Consider the following 14,825-nt stretch of genomic DNA (forward strand, 5'->3'; position numbering starts at 1 on the left):
TAAATGTGATGAAAACAGAGAGAGATCGTAAGCAGCCACAAAAAATGATTAATAGGAAGATTTGTGACAAGAATAAGTGTTTCCAATATAGTGTTAATTTTAAGAACTATAAATCACGTGTGTGGTTCCAATTATGTAAAAAGTCTGCGTGAGTGTGGTTTTCTGAACAAATATTAGAAAAGAACAGGTAAAAATGAAAACAGGATAGAGTAGTGGGATTGAGAGAAATATTTTTCCCTCCACTTTCCAAGTTTCCTCTAAGATTACAAAATCATCTTCATAATTTAAAGGTGGAGTGAAGGGGCATCCGGCTGTGTGTGACTCTTGATCTCAGGGTCATGGGTTCGGGCCCCACATTGGGCATAGAGATTACTAAAAAAATAAACTTAAAATAAAACAAAACAAAATAAAAATGGGGTGAAAACCAAGGGTCAGAAGTCCTTTTTAACAGAAAGAATCTTTGAAGAAACTGAAGAATGCCTCCCTCGCCCAAAGCCCAAGCACATAGTTGGAACGGCAGACACATGTGTCCATCCCTCATTGTTTCCCATTTCCATTTTTGTCCAATAGATCACTTACCTGGTTAATGTGCTTCAGTTTGTCAATGATTTGACTGACCACTGGCTCGGGGCCCTTCATTTTCAGCTCGTGGAGGTTGAACTGATTTTTCATGCCATTCCGCGCCGCCTTCTGGCTGTACCTGGAAAGGGGAAGGTGGAGAAAAGGTTTGTCACAGGAGAGTCTCAAGCCAAATAAAAGCTAACTATACGTGGCACCAGTGGTCAAGCTGCCCACAGGCTTTCTTCAGCTTCTTAAACCATGGGAAGACCCCATGGTGCAAAAGTAAACCACTCCACATAGAGTCTGTTTGCAATGGAGAACATTCATTCAACAGTCAACAAACATTAATTCAACATTCTGTTTTCTAGGAGTTGAGGATACAATGATGAACAAGACAGACAAAGGCTCTGCCTTTTGTATTCTGGATCTAGCATGGTGTCCAGAAGAGTTAAGAGCCGAAGGTAACTCAGAGAGATGAGAGCCACGTTGAGGAGGTCCTGGGTCTTGGTCAGGGGAGCACGCAGAAGGGACCTTAACTCTGACTGTGCTTTCTACTTACTGGAAAAAGAAAGGCGCTTGCATGTTCTTTACATCTTCCTTCTCTTCCACTTCCTCTTCTCACCATTTCCTGCAGGCCTTGGGCCTGGGTTTCTTTTCAGGAGGCATTCCCAAGCCATGTGCAGCATAAATTGTCCTCGCCTTATACACTCCTCCCCGCCCCATTATAATAGGATCATAGGGTTGAGGGCAAATTCGTATTTCTTTTATTCACATTTTATTTTGTTAAAATTTTTTAATTCTTATTGATTTTTGAGAGAGGGAGAGAGACAAAGCACGAGTGGGGAAGGGGCAGAGAAGAGAGGGAGACACATAATCCTAAGCAGGCTCCAGGCTCTGTGCTGACAGCAGAGAGGCTGATGTGGGGCTCAAACTCATGAACCATGAGATCATGACCTGAGCCGAAGTCGGACACTTAACCCGACTGAGCCACTCAGGTGCCCTTTATTCACATTTTAAATTACAAAAAAAAAAAAATAGTAATGTTCATTGTAAACAATTCAAACAGTACAGTAATAAACAAAGCATAAAGTAAAAGTGCCCCCACCATCCTACCTTCTAAGAGAGAAGCAGGGCTAACAGCGTGATATATATTCTTCTAGGGGTTTCTGTGCACTTTCAGGAACAAACACATAACTTTAACCCAAATTGGAAGCATACTAGTCATGCTGATTTGCAACTTTTTATCACTTAATATATACCTTGGACACATTCCCATGTCAGAACATATAACTGCCTTGTTCTTATTCTTCTGTATGGCTAAGTCATAATTTATTTATCCACTCCCTGGTGAACAACTGAGTTACTTCTCATAATTTGCTAATATAAACAACACTGCAAAGAACATCCTTGTATACCAATCTTTGCACATTTGTATGAATACCTATAAAGGATAATTTCCTAGAATTTAATCACCTCATATTTCTAATTCCAAGTTACAATATGCAAGAAGTAATATTACCGTATTACTGTACAGCACTTTACGAGGCAGCGTCTTATCATCCAGCTTACTTGAGCTTCTCAACCACACTGTGAGGTGGGTGGGACAGGCATCTTTATTATTTATTACTGAAAATTCTACAACTTCCGAAGACACTNCCTATGCAGACACTGATCTGATTCTGTTAGGTGTTCCCTTCCATGATACATTGTATCTGCCACTATTAAAGACATGCTTTGAAAAAGATGTATGGTAGCAGAGGAGATCAGGAAGTCTGGTTCTGACTTTCATAATTAAAACTTGTCCTCTAAAAAGGAAAATCTATTTTTTAAGTAATCTCTACTCCCAATGTGGGGCTCGAACTCACGACCCCAACATCAAGAGTCTTGCGCTCTACCAACAGAGTCAGCCAGGCACCCCACGAAAAGGAAAATACTTGGTAGTAAAGTTGTAGTAAAGCTGAAGAGAACATTTGATTACGTTTCTTCTGAAATGATAGCCTAACATATTCAGCTTATTTAACTATGAACGTCAGTGAAGAGACAGATCACCGACCATCAAATACCAATTAATTGCCTTTGGGGCTACATTAAAAAACCGTAAAGCAGTATTCTTTATTTATCTATCTTGTGGCAGCCAGCTTACTAGTCTCTTCTTTTATGTCCATAATGCTGCTTAAATACCATCTCCTCCCGATGATACCGGCAAGTTCATCGTCTCTTTGCACCTCCTGATGCCTGAGGCAGAGACCCTATTCACAGATAAAGAGGTAAGGCTATTATAAATCTTTGGAAATGAACTTCAGGAATGTGTCCCCAGAGACATTTCCGTGGGATTATTCATATCGAAGCTTGCCGGCCACTTTTATGCCTGCTCCTACAAAACAAATGTCTTCCTGAAGTTTACGACCCTCATTGGAATAGTGTAAAGACATCTGCCAACGTAGCGATTTTGTCCTCTATTCCCTGTCCCAAATCGTCTATAAATATTAAATCAAATTAGTCCCACAGCTGATCCCCTGCAGCCCTACAATATTCTTTTTGCCACTGAGAAAAGTGTCCCTTTTGCTCTATTTGTTTTTGCTGTTGTTTCTTACCTCCAAGCCATGGATCAGGAGCAAGGACAAGATACCGCTCTCCAATCCCAGGGTGACTGAGTTTTTTAAAAACAGCTTTGGGTTGAAAAGCTTGCCAAAGTTTTTGAAAGTCAAAATAGCATCCACTGTTCCGCTCTATCCATGTGCTATTTAAATCCTCAAAGGATTTTAGTAAATTAAGCATGGTTTCTGGTTACAGAAGTGTTAGGAAGAGCTGGCCTGTGGCTTAGACCTAAAGCTTGCCTTTATTTTATGTGTTCCGCAAAGCAGTAACCAAAAGTACTGATCCAACTGATTCCCATAGTGGCTACAATTTCATGGGACTGTTCTAAACCTCAGGGTCCTGTCCTCTCTCTTTAGGCATCTCAATACCTTCCCTAAACACCAGTTGTTCTATTCCACACCCCTCTGCCCTGTTCTCCTTAGCCAGGCAAATTACAGAATGGAATATTATATAGACGTTAAAAGAACATAGTCGATCTAGAGGCGGTGACGCTAAACCAAATCCAAGATACAGTGTCACAGATACGAGCAGGGGTCACGAATGTACAGTATGATTCCATTTGGATTAAAAACGGGCATGCTTGTGCATTGCTCGCCTGTACCTTACGAGTGCTGGAATACAGAACATTTTAAGGAATTGGTAATAGCAGTTACCTCTGATGAGCCAGGGGCAATGTTGGGGAACTGGGAAATTTTTCTTTTGTGTTCTTCCATACCTTTTACATTTTAAATCTTTATAACAATTTAATTTTTAATGATTGAAAGTTTATATAGTACTTAATTTTCGTTTTTTATTAAATGTGTTTAATGTCTATTTATTTTTGAGAGAGAGAGAGAGAGACAGCAGGGATGTGAGAGGGAAACCCAGAATCCAAAGCAGGCTCCAGGCTCTGAGCTATCAGCATGGAGCCCGATGCGGGGCTTGAACCACTGAACTGGGAAATTATGACCTGAGCCGAAGCTGGACACTTAACGGACTGAGCCACCCAGGCGCCCCAGTGGTAAATTTTCATCAAGGCAAAAGAGAAAACAAAAGGAAAGAAAAGGTAAATTAAAAGCCGGCCTAACTCATATACATATGTCAGAGCCTGTGGGAAATCCTTCTTATTAGGAAGACTTATGTTGGCCATCACTAGCAGCCCAGCCTCAAGGTGGCTTCTTATGTCAGCACAGAGATCTACAGAATGCAACGTGCATGGTGTCACCCCAGAACACCTTCAGACCTCAGATGCTTATCATCAAGTCACTGTCGCTGCTTTGTTAGGTTAAACACCGTCCTGTGTGTTTTCTCCTCTTCAGTGAGGTAACTCCCACCTGCCTATCTCAAAAGGACAGTAGACCAGCGAGGCTGTGAATATGAATGTACATTATTGGGAGTACCTCCTCTCAAAAGGAAGCAAGTAAGTTATTCAAGGTCTCGCTCACCTTCCCTGTAGGGGCCTAAAAGGCCTTTCCTTGAAGGAACTGAGGGCCTCCCTGAGCCACTCTGATTCATCCTGACCTGCCGCCCTGTGTGTAAGTGTATTGGGAGGGGCACCCTGACTTGCTCCTGCTATTAGGTACATCCCACTCGCCAGCCCGTGAAGGCTGTGAGGCCTCTGAAGGCAGAGGTTGGCTTAGGTCTCTTTTGCACGACCCAAAGCACCTCACGGTATTATAAGGGCAATAGCTGTCGGAACTGAGCGCGCTCTCTGTGCCAGGTGCTATTCGCAGCACGAAGAGAAGACAGGTTTTAGCTCACTGACTCCCCTGAACAACCCAGGGAGACAGACACGATTCTCTTCTTTTGAGTTTTTTAAAAAAATGTTTATTTATTAATTTTGGAGAGCGAGTGTGTGTGCGTGCGTGTACACATGCCCGTGTAAGTGGGGCGGGGGAGGGGCAGAGAGCGAGCGAGAATCCCCAGCAGGCTCTGCCCTCTCAGCACACAGCCCAGCCTGAGGCTCAATCCATGAACTGTGAGACGGTGACTGAAGCTGAAATCGAGAGTTGGAGGCTCAACCGACCGAGCCACCCAGGCGCCCCAAGATAGACACATTATCAGCCTTTTTTTTTATAGATGAGGAAACTGAGGCACAGAGAAGTGAAGTCACCTGCCCAAGAAAGCTGGAGTTTGAAACCTTGTGAGTCTATCTCTAGCTGCCTCTGTTGCTTTTAAGATTTTATGTTTTTTAAGTAACCTCTACACCCAACATGGGGTTCAAAATCATAACCCTGAGATCGAGAGTCACATGCTCCACTGGTGGGCGGCCCTAGCTACCTATGTTCTTTTTTTTTTTTAAGTTTATTTATTTTGAGAGAGAGAGAGAGCACACACACAAACACGAGCAGGGGAGGGGCAGAGAGAGAATCCCAAGCAGGCTCCATGCTGTCAGTGCAAAGCCCAACATGGGACACGATCCCATGAACTGTGAGATCATGACATGAGCTGAAATCAAGAGACAGACATTTAACCCACTGAGCCACCCAGGCACCCCCAACTGCCTCTGTTCTTAACCACTGTGCTCTGCTGTGTGACAAAATTCACAAGCTACCTGTAATGGTCCCCAAGGCTTACCACCATGCGTGCACCAGCAGCTCGCGTTAGCTACTCTGCAAATTCCTGAGCCGGCCCTCTAAAACCCTCGGGGAGAGCCCTGTGTATGGAGTTTCTTCTCCTAAACATAGATCCAACAGCACTGCTACCCAGAGGAATATTTACCTTCTTGGGAGATACAGTGTTGAGGTCAGAGAAATAAATAATCCACCACCACTACCACGCCACTACACAGCACCAACGGTGATCTGAAATCTCTAAGGACAATAGGAAAATGAATGCAAGAGAATGTTGTGCCTAATGACTCCCTGCATTCGTGTTTAATGACTCCCTGCCTTCGTCACCTTGGTGATAGCAACGTGACATATATGATGTGCCCTGGGGAATTTTATGTAACATGCATGCTCTGGGCTTCAGGCCCAGAGGGACTCGGTTATGGGTGTCTCTGTAGCTTTGTATTAATTAATTAATTAATTAATTAATTCAGCGTTTCATTTCCATTCTCTCCCTCTGTGCCGCTGACGTACATGGTTCCTAAGAGGCTCTGAATGAGCACAAGCCATTGCAGTGCGGATCCTCATCCACAGACTGTCCAGAGTGCCAGGAATGGGGACACTGGGGGCCATGGAGGATTTTAACGATGAGCTACCTACTTAGTGACACTCATCTGTAATTAGATTAATTGTCCTCTCTCAGGAATACTGCTTCCTTCCTAAGCTTTGACGTGGTTCTGGCAGTGAATACTAGCCAGCAGAGAAGGAACAATGAATAGAGAGAAGTTCCTATCCCCAGACTCTAAACTTTTCTTAACTGGACATGTTACATGTGATCCAAGAAGCGTCACCTTGAGGCATTACATGTGGTGTCTTTGCTTTCTCCCATCCACTTTGGTATCTGCTTAGCACAAAAACGAATGCCATAATGCCAAGGAAACCCTACTTGTGAAGTGAAAGGGGGGACATGCTTCTGTTCAGGCAGATTGGTCAGGGATGGGGGAGGTGGGGGGAGACCGGTGCAAAAGCCATAAAGAGAAAAGGAACCTAATTAAAACAGGACATCTGGGCATGCTTGTCTTGGGACAGTTGAAGCAAAGAGAGCACTTGTAGAAGAGGAATAGAGTCAAACAAGCGTAAAATGGGCGATCTTTTCTTCCCATTTGTGTGCTGGCTGAGGCAGCAAGGGTGTAGTGGAAAGAAATCAATGAATTCAAATGTGGAATACACTGGAAATGGAAGCACCCCTAACAGATCATCTTGTCTGATCCACTCACTGGTAGGTGAAGACACTGAGACCCAGAGAGGGGCTTTTCTAACAAGCACAAGTTGTTAGTATCACGATCCCCCTCCTTTAGAAGAAATTCCATTCTTTGAAAGGTTCCTGAAATGCACATTGCTGATTTCAAACACGGCTAGCACTGAGATAAGACAGGGAGGCTGCTGGAAAATTCACTTTCCTTCTTCCCCTAGGCATTAGAACGGTGGCAAGTGTTTCAGAGCAAGTCTTAGAAGGACTAACTCCCCGCCCCCCACGCCCAAAATATGTGATTTTACAAAAGTTTAATTTGCTGCCAGGTTACATACAGATCTGCAAGTAAGTTACAGAGCTCACATTCTCAGAGCGCCATCTTATGGAAAGATTGCAGTATTGCATACAGCCCCTGATTTACCAGCTCGTTTCCTTGGAAAGTACTCCAGCCACAATAATCACTGTGGAAAAACAGGATAATTGAAAGAGTATAAATAGCCTTCAAAACAAACTAGAACATCTTATTAAGAGGCCTAGGAAACTGTTCTTTTTTCTATCCAACATAACATATCCAACATATCTTAATTTACATAAATGAACAGAAAAATAAAGCAAAGGTGAGAATAGCTGAGCTTTGTAAATGCGTTTAATAAAGCTAGCAACAATTTGCTTCTTATTTATTTACACACGTATTTAAAGGAAAATGTTTTCCATATTTGTCGGCACAGCAGTACCACTTGAGAGCAAATTTCAAGCAGGAGAGTGCCAGAAACATACCCACCATACTCCACGAAGTACCTCTGTTCTCAAACAATAGCCTTTCAGCAATTAATTATAAATACATTTCAACAGAGAGGAAGTAAAAGCTAGAGAAGAAACCAGAGATATGTGAACCCATTTATATCTTATTGAGTGGGCATTAGCTATATAAGGGAATAACTGTATTGGAATCTGGTTTCTTTGTTTGTTTTATTGTTTTTTGTTTTTACCTAGTTTCAACCCTCCCTGTGCAGAGGGACTAAAAGATTGGTCTTGGAATATAATCAAGAAGTCATTTAAGCCTACAGAAGTGGAGAATATTTTCCAGATGGTGAGGAGAGCGTGAGAAGTTGAGAATCACCCACCACAGGGAGATGAGTCTGGCTGTGGGGAGCAGCCCCCCTGCAGAGAAAGGAAGGTAGAGAGAAAATGTGGCAGATGGGATCACCTGAACGCTTGTTTAAAGAAGCAAACCCTCAAGACGAACCTTGAACCTCGAAGTGAGGAGAGAGAAAAGTAAATAAGGAGGCCAAAGTGATACTTGTGAGGAAGACTACAGGATTGGCATCCCTGGTGTGTGGGAACGCCGGTGACAACCGTCTTCTGGGCTGTGAGCCCAGCCACCAGCGGGCAGGAAGCGTTCTCTGGGGGGTGTCCTTGAGGGAGGACTTATCAAGGAGGAGAGGACTTGGGCCCAGTTTAACTCTTACAAAACCAGAAAGCAATATATAATTCAGAAGCTCAGTAACTGGGAGGGGGAGGGATGTAACAGAACACGGTGTGCAATGGGGATTTATTATTCAATCACCCCAAACTCATTTATCAAGTCCCTCTAGACCAGAGAGCTAGCCCAGAAAACCAGATGTTTTCTTGTCCCGCTGGAGTTAAGCCAAAAGGAAATGATCTTTACCTGTTTCTAAGTTCGTTTTTTTCAGTTAGATTTTAACTCATGGGAATGAATGTCAGAGTTAGAAAGAACCCTCAAAAACATTTAGTCCAATGCCCTCCTCTTTCAGATGGGCAAACTAGGGCCCAGAGGGACGGAGCAGTAGCCATTCAAGCTTTAATTGGCATCAGTGCTGGTAGGACTTAAAAGGGGCTGTAACTGGGGCTCCTGGGTGGCTCAGTCGGTTGAGTGTCTGACTTCGGCTCAGGTCTGATCTCGCCGTTTACGTGTTCGAGCCCCGCATCGGGCTCTGTGTTGACAGCCTGCTTCCGATTCTGTGTCTCCGGCTCTCTCTCTGTCTCTCAAAAATAAACATTAAAAAAATTTAAAACAAAAGGAGACTGTAATTCTCCCCCCAAAAGAAGAGCCAAGAAGAAGGAGTCAGAGAATGGGTCACATACCTCAACAACATATGAGAGCACTTTATCAAAGCAACTGATGTTCAAAACAGTGATCAATAATTCATTTTAGGAGGTGAAATTCAGTTTAGTACACATAGTTTACGAAGACAGTGAGTACACGACATACTTTCGAAGAGCCGGGACAATGGCACCAGCCTCGTTGTCAAGACATAGGTTCAAAAGCTGGTCCCGCCACTTACTGTGTGCCTTTTGACAAGTGATACAACCCTGCTGGGCTTGAGTTTCCTCATCTGTAAAGTGGGGATGATGCCACCTGCATCATTTTGAGGAACAACTGATATCCCGAATGTTAGTAAATTAGGATAACATAGGCAATGTGCTTCAGACAGTGGCCAACACATCTAGATGAAGGTTGTTATTACGTGAAAACACTGTACATGGCGCGTGACGCGCAGTAGGTGTTCAATAAGTGTTATTTAGAAAGGATTTCCTGAGACAGGATGAATAACCCTTGCAATGAAGTCAGGGGAAGCCTCAGATCTACTCACGCCTGCGCTGAAGACACCTTAGGAGGTGGAAGAGTCTCCGTTGTCTAAGTATGCCCCCGCTAAAGTGTGAGTCCAAGCAGGGTACCCCAGAGCTTTCTCTCATGTTATGATTGAGCAGTNACAAATCATTTACTGAGGCCCCGGGGCAGACAGCCAGGTTTCACAAGTGACCAACTTGGGATGTCAGAAGCCCATTCCGCTCACTCACCCCCCCTCCCCACATTTCACACTTCTCCTCTCTGTGATACAAAAATCATCTGCTCCCACTTTGCACAAGTGTCACAAGTAATGAATTAGATGGCTCTTGAAAACACCCACACGCTTTTTCAAATCTCTCTCTTCAGAACACTGCATTGTCTGTCTCAGGTCCCCGCAGGGCCCACAACAAACACCCATTCTTTAATGCGGTGATCTGCAAAATGAAGAAAAGGACCCTCAAAGTCGACCTACAGTCACACTTCACTGACCAGTTTGAGAGGCAGGCGCGTCTGAGTGAGGGAAAAGGAGGACTTCTTTATTCCCTTGTGTTGCATTTCAAGCATACGGAGTCACATAAAGGAAAGCCTCCTGAATGTCACTTTGGACGTCCCACTGAACCTGATTTAATGAGCCACCAGAGATCATGAGGCAAGGACACACTGTTTTCATGTGAATAGGTACCGCCGGAGTACTTGAAAGGAAAGCTCGACATTCCGGCCACTGTTTCGCTGTCAGCTCCTCCGGTCTTAGCCACAGTCGTGTACAGGCCGCAGATTAGGCCTACTCAGCCCCTGAGCCAGTGGTGACAGAGGCAGGAAGGCTATCACTTAGCCAACTGGCGTGTCAGGCCCTGGGCTCTGGAATTAGTCTTGCTCCTCAAAGCCAGCCTTTCTTGTGTTTGGGGCAAAGTCCTGTGTTCAGGCAGGACTTCCCCTTGCCAGTTAGACAGATTCCCCTGGGCTGTGCCAACCTAAACTCTGTCCCGGTTTCCTGGTTTGGTTCGTCTCTGGGTCGGCCCTCTGCTCTACCCAGTACGTGGCATGCAGCAGGCAATCAATAAATGCCTGTTCAACTTAACCGACACCGAAGGCCTCACCCAAAGCCCGGCTTGTATGGTGGAGACTCTTACCTACTCTCCCCAGCTCTTGTCAGCTTGGTCCCCTCTGGGAACCACCCCCCCCTCCCCAGTGCCCCAAATCTGCAGTCAAGGACTAAGAACTTGCCTTACACTGGACTTTTGTCTGGGTCCTTCCAGGAAAACCGGCTACCGTGTCCCATCCACTAGATGACACCACTTTGGAAACCAAAGCCTGCATAGAGAAAGGCAGGGTTCCTTCCCGATGCCCCAGGGAGCAGCATTATTCAGGTGGCGGGTCACTTCCCACCTGGGCCAGCCAGACAGCTGAGTCCACACAGTCCAAGCCCCACTCCTTCTAGTGGCTGTGTCATCCCCATGGGCCAATCAGCGGGCGCCTACACTGGGCCCGTGCATCGTACATACCTGCTAGCAACGTCAATGCACATCACAGATCCTCTTCTAAGAGTGTAAACTTCAGTACACTTCTGTCTGAATTGAGTGCGATTCTACCACTAGGAAAACACATCTTCTGATATACCTGCTCAATTTGCTATGGGCAAGGCAATAACTTTAAGAGTTTCAGGGGTTGGCTTAGTCAGTAGAGCATGAGACTCTTTATTTTGGGGTCATGAGTTTGAGGCCCACATTGGGCACAGCAATTACTTTAAAAAAAAAAAAAGAAAAAGAAAGAATGTCAAACCTGGTGGTGAAGTTCCTAGGTCCTCAGTTTTGGGAGTCAGAGAAAGGATTTTCTGTGTTCCATCAGGAGCAGAATGCAAGTACTATCCACTCAGCACTCTCCTACTAAGCACCTACAGAGCCCCGTGCCTAGCCACAGACTCCTGGTGGCTGGACTTCCCAAATTTTCCAATGTTCTGGGCCACTATCTCTAATCTGGGCTTCATGCACCCGATCCTGCTTCTGGCTTTTGCAAACCTGGTCCTCAGAAAATGAAGTCTTCAGCTTGTGACCATGCTGGATTCCCCAGTCAACCTGTGACAGGGAGTGTACAGCTCTTCTTCTTCCTGCCCACCTACACGCTCACCATCCTCGGTCCCCACCCACGGAGCACTGGCATCGGGTGCTGCTAGGGCTGCTCGAGGGAGAGGGAGCCCACAGGAACAAGGTGACTCGGTGCTAGACTCGCCCGAGAACACTGACAAGTCTCGTCTGCAGAGCGGAATGGCTCCTGCTGCCTGCTTCCCATCAAAGCAGCCCCCGAGCCCTCGAACCCGGGCTGTAGTCAGGGCTCCGAGGGAGCAGAAGGGACCGGCCCGCAGGTGTGGCTGCTGGAAGGCGGTGNTGTCTGTCTCCTTCATCTTATAAATAAAAGAAAAAGGTGAAGGGCTGTGACCCGCCCCAGGTTGCAAACAGGTTCAAGGTAGGCCTAGGGCCCAGGCTGGACTTCCAGGATAGGGCTAAGAGGGTCTCTTCTTACGTGGGCTCCGAAGCACTCCAGGGGATACACAGGCAACGGCTTTATTACACGAGCTGTGTGCATAGAGGGCATTGAATGGAGGGCTAGAGTCAGATGGTCATCACCTTGCTCCCAGGGGAAGTCACTTTATAGCCTTGAGTGGATCTGAGAGCAGAGACGCCAGGTAAGAAAGGCAAGAAGCGCACGAGAGGCTACGTTAGCTGGCTTGGCCCAGGGGGACAACCCTAACCCTAACCCTAAAGGACAGGATCTAGCAGCACATGCCAGGGAGACGCTGGACAGAACACCCATTCCAGGTGTGCCGGACTAGAGAGGAAAGCGAGCGTACGTCAGGATTTCCATCAAAAGCAGAAAGAAGGAAGGAGAGCTTTGGTCCCATGAAGGAGAGCAGCCAGGCATTTGCTGGGCAGGGCAGTGTAGTGGGTAGAAGGACGCAGACTACCTGAGTTTTGGATCCCAACTCCCGAGTGCTGTGGCTTTGGGTTAGTCACTTCACCTCATCAGTAAAATGAGGGTAATGAGAATGTCCGGCTCAAAAGGCTACTGTGAAGACAACTCCATTAACGCACACAAGGGGGCCTAGCACAGTGCCTGGCACATGGGAAGCTCCAGAGAAATGCTATTACTTTCACGAACCACCTCTGCTCTTCCAGTCCTACTTTCTGAAGTCATGCTACAACCTTAGACAGGATTTGGGGGTGAGGGAAGAGACATGTCATCAAAATGTTTCCGGGAGGAAATGGTGAGAAAAGCTCAAAAGTGAAGGCAGAGGCGCCAGCAGCAGTGGGGGCTGCGGTTCCCACAGCCTGCCTTTGCCCCCCCGATGGAAGCCCCCTACACCTGCGCCTCTCTTCCAGCTTTAGTGGCTGTTAGAGGCATAGCTGCAAGTGGCTGACCAACTGTCTTGCTCTGCCTGAGCCTGAAGACTCATAACCTCTGCGCCCAAAAAGGCAAGTTTTGGGCAAACTGGGGTCAAGCTGATCCCTTTTAGGGGCCACAGGGTGTGTGTCGTTTGGGATTACTATCTGTTATCGCCAGGCCACAGAGCGCTGCTGCTAGCTGCCATCTGCTGGCATTTGGAAAAGCTGAGTTATCCAGAAGCCGTGTGTAGTGAAGTTTTTAAGTTTATTGCTTTATCTTGAGAGTGAGTGCACATGTGCACATGTACACAAGTGCGTAGGGGGAGGGGCAGAGAGAGGAAAAACAGAATCCCAAGCAGGCTCTGCACACTCAGCGCAGAGCCTGACCAGGGCCTCGAACCCATGAACCACGAGATCATGACCCGAGCTCAAGTCAAGAGTTGGAAGCCTGACCGACTGAGCCACCCGGGCGCCCCTAATGTGTAGTGATTTTTAATGAGACTTTCCTTACGTCTATGAAGTGGGGGAAAAGCTGTTTCTTAAATGAATGAATTTCACCAGGGGAACATTAGCCAATTTGAGGATGATGGTCTTTAGCAGGACATTTGCCCAGTAATAGACTCATCATCACTGATTCTTATTTGCTTGCTTTGATTCTGTGACGCAGGCTGTCTTTCTCTAAGCTCTGTTCCCAGGGCTGTTATTACATGTGTATGAAAGTAATAACACTACATTTACTTTAAAATGATCTATCACTCAGACTTTTCGTTATTTTAAAATGATGCTACCAATTCCNGGGGGACGGTGCCCAGGTGGCTCAGTCAGTTAAGTGTCTGACTTTGGCTCAGGTCATGACCTCACAGTTCGTGAGTTAGGTAGGGCCTTGCGTCAGGCTCTGTGCTGACAGCTCAGAGCCTGGAGCCTGCTTCAGGTTCTGTGTCTCCCTCTCTCTCTGTCCCTTCCCTGCTCATACTCATTCTCTCTCTCTCTCAAAAATAAACATTAAAAAATTAAAAAAATAATAAAAATAGAATTTGTGGCAAATAGGTGGATTTGCTTAAAGAAAAAAAATTAAAAAATAGTATCTCTGGAAAGATACATTAGAGAGAAATACTCAGGAAGCTGCTAAATCATTTGTAAAGAGAGGCCGCCCAGTAATTATTAGTTAGCCAGCACACAGTTCCATTTATTCCGGGCAAAACTTCCCTCCCTATCTGATCTACTTTTCTACATTCATACCTAGTAAGTGTAGGGCACTTTATAACTCTCAAAGATATTTCAAACGCATTTTGTCATTCGAGGCTCGTGGTAACACTTATAGAGTTAGGAAGAAGGAGGAGGAGATAATTTCACCGTTTCACAGGAGAAGAAAACAAAACACGGAGAGTTTGAAGCAACCTGCCCAAAGGCACACAGTGATACCACGGGGAAGCCGGATCCAGTACTGAGGTTTGTTTAGCCACAGGTATGTTTGTGAGTTCATCTGCTGATTTCAATGCAGACGGAGAGGTTCTTCTACGCCACGGACAACTGACCAATGAGGATATTCAGGTAGGAGGTGGAACTAGTAGAAAAAGGCACATGTGAAAGCTCCTGATACAGGGTAATTGGGGATATGCTCAAGGAACACTTAGGTGCAGAGGGGTCCGTTACCGAGACTAGGGGTAAGCCGGTCCAACAGGTCTTTTTCTGGCCCCTTCTGGAATGGTCCCTGTCCCAGTCCTCCCTAATCGTATTTGGAGATGAAGCTTTCAGCCCGAGTTCTTGTGTAGCACAACTCACTACACATCCCTCCAATCTAAAGCTGATGTACCCCAACCTCGGGTGAGGGCAGCTTAGTCTCCTAAGAGATTCATCCTGGCTCGGGGCCCAAAGCTGTGCCCAGAAGCAAGAAGAGGGATGAAACGAGCAAATGA

General features: G+C 45.9%; 1 protein-coding gene across 1 annotated transcript in view; it reads right to left on the bottom strand.

Moving 5' to 3' along the window:
* Positions 1 to 14,825, bottom strand: part of GPC3 (glypican 3) — a 349,971-nt gene that overhangs the window by 53,911 nt on the left and 281,235 nt on the right. The window contains exon 5 of the mRNA XM_077760811.1: positions 580 to 700. Within this exon, the coding sequence (XP_077616937.1) occupies positions 580 to 700 (121 nt within the window). The remainder of the gene's footprint in view (positions 1 to 579; positions 701 to 14,825) is intronic.

This window comes from Crocuta crocuta, unplaced genomic scaffold (genome assembly GCF_008692635.1).
Source record: "Crocuta crocuta isolate KB4526 unplaced genomic scaffold, BGI_CrCroc_1.0 scaffold475, whole genome shotgun sequence".
Classification (NCBI taxonomy): Eukaryota; Metazoa; Chordata; class Mammalia; order Carnivora; family Hyaenidae; genus Crocuta; species Crocuta crocuta.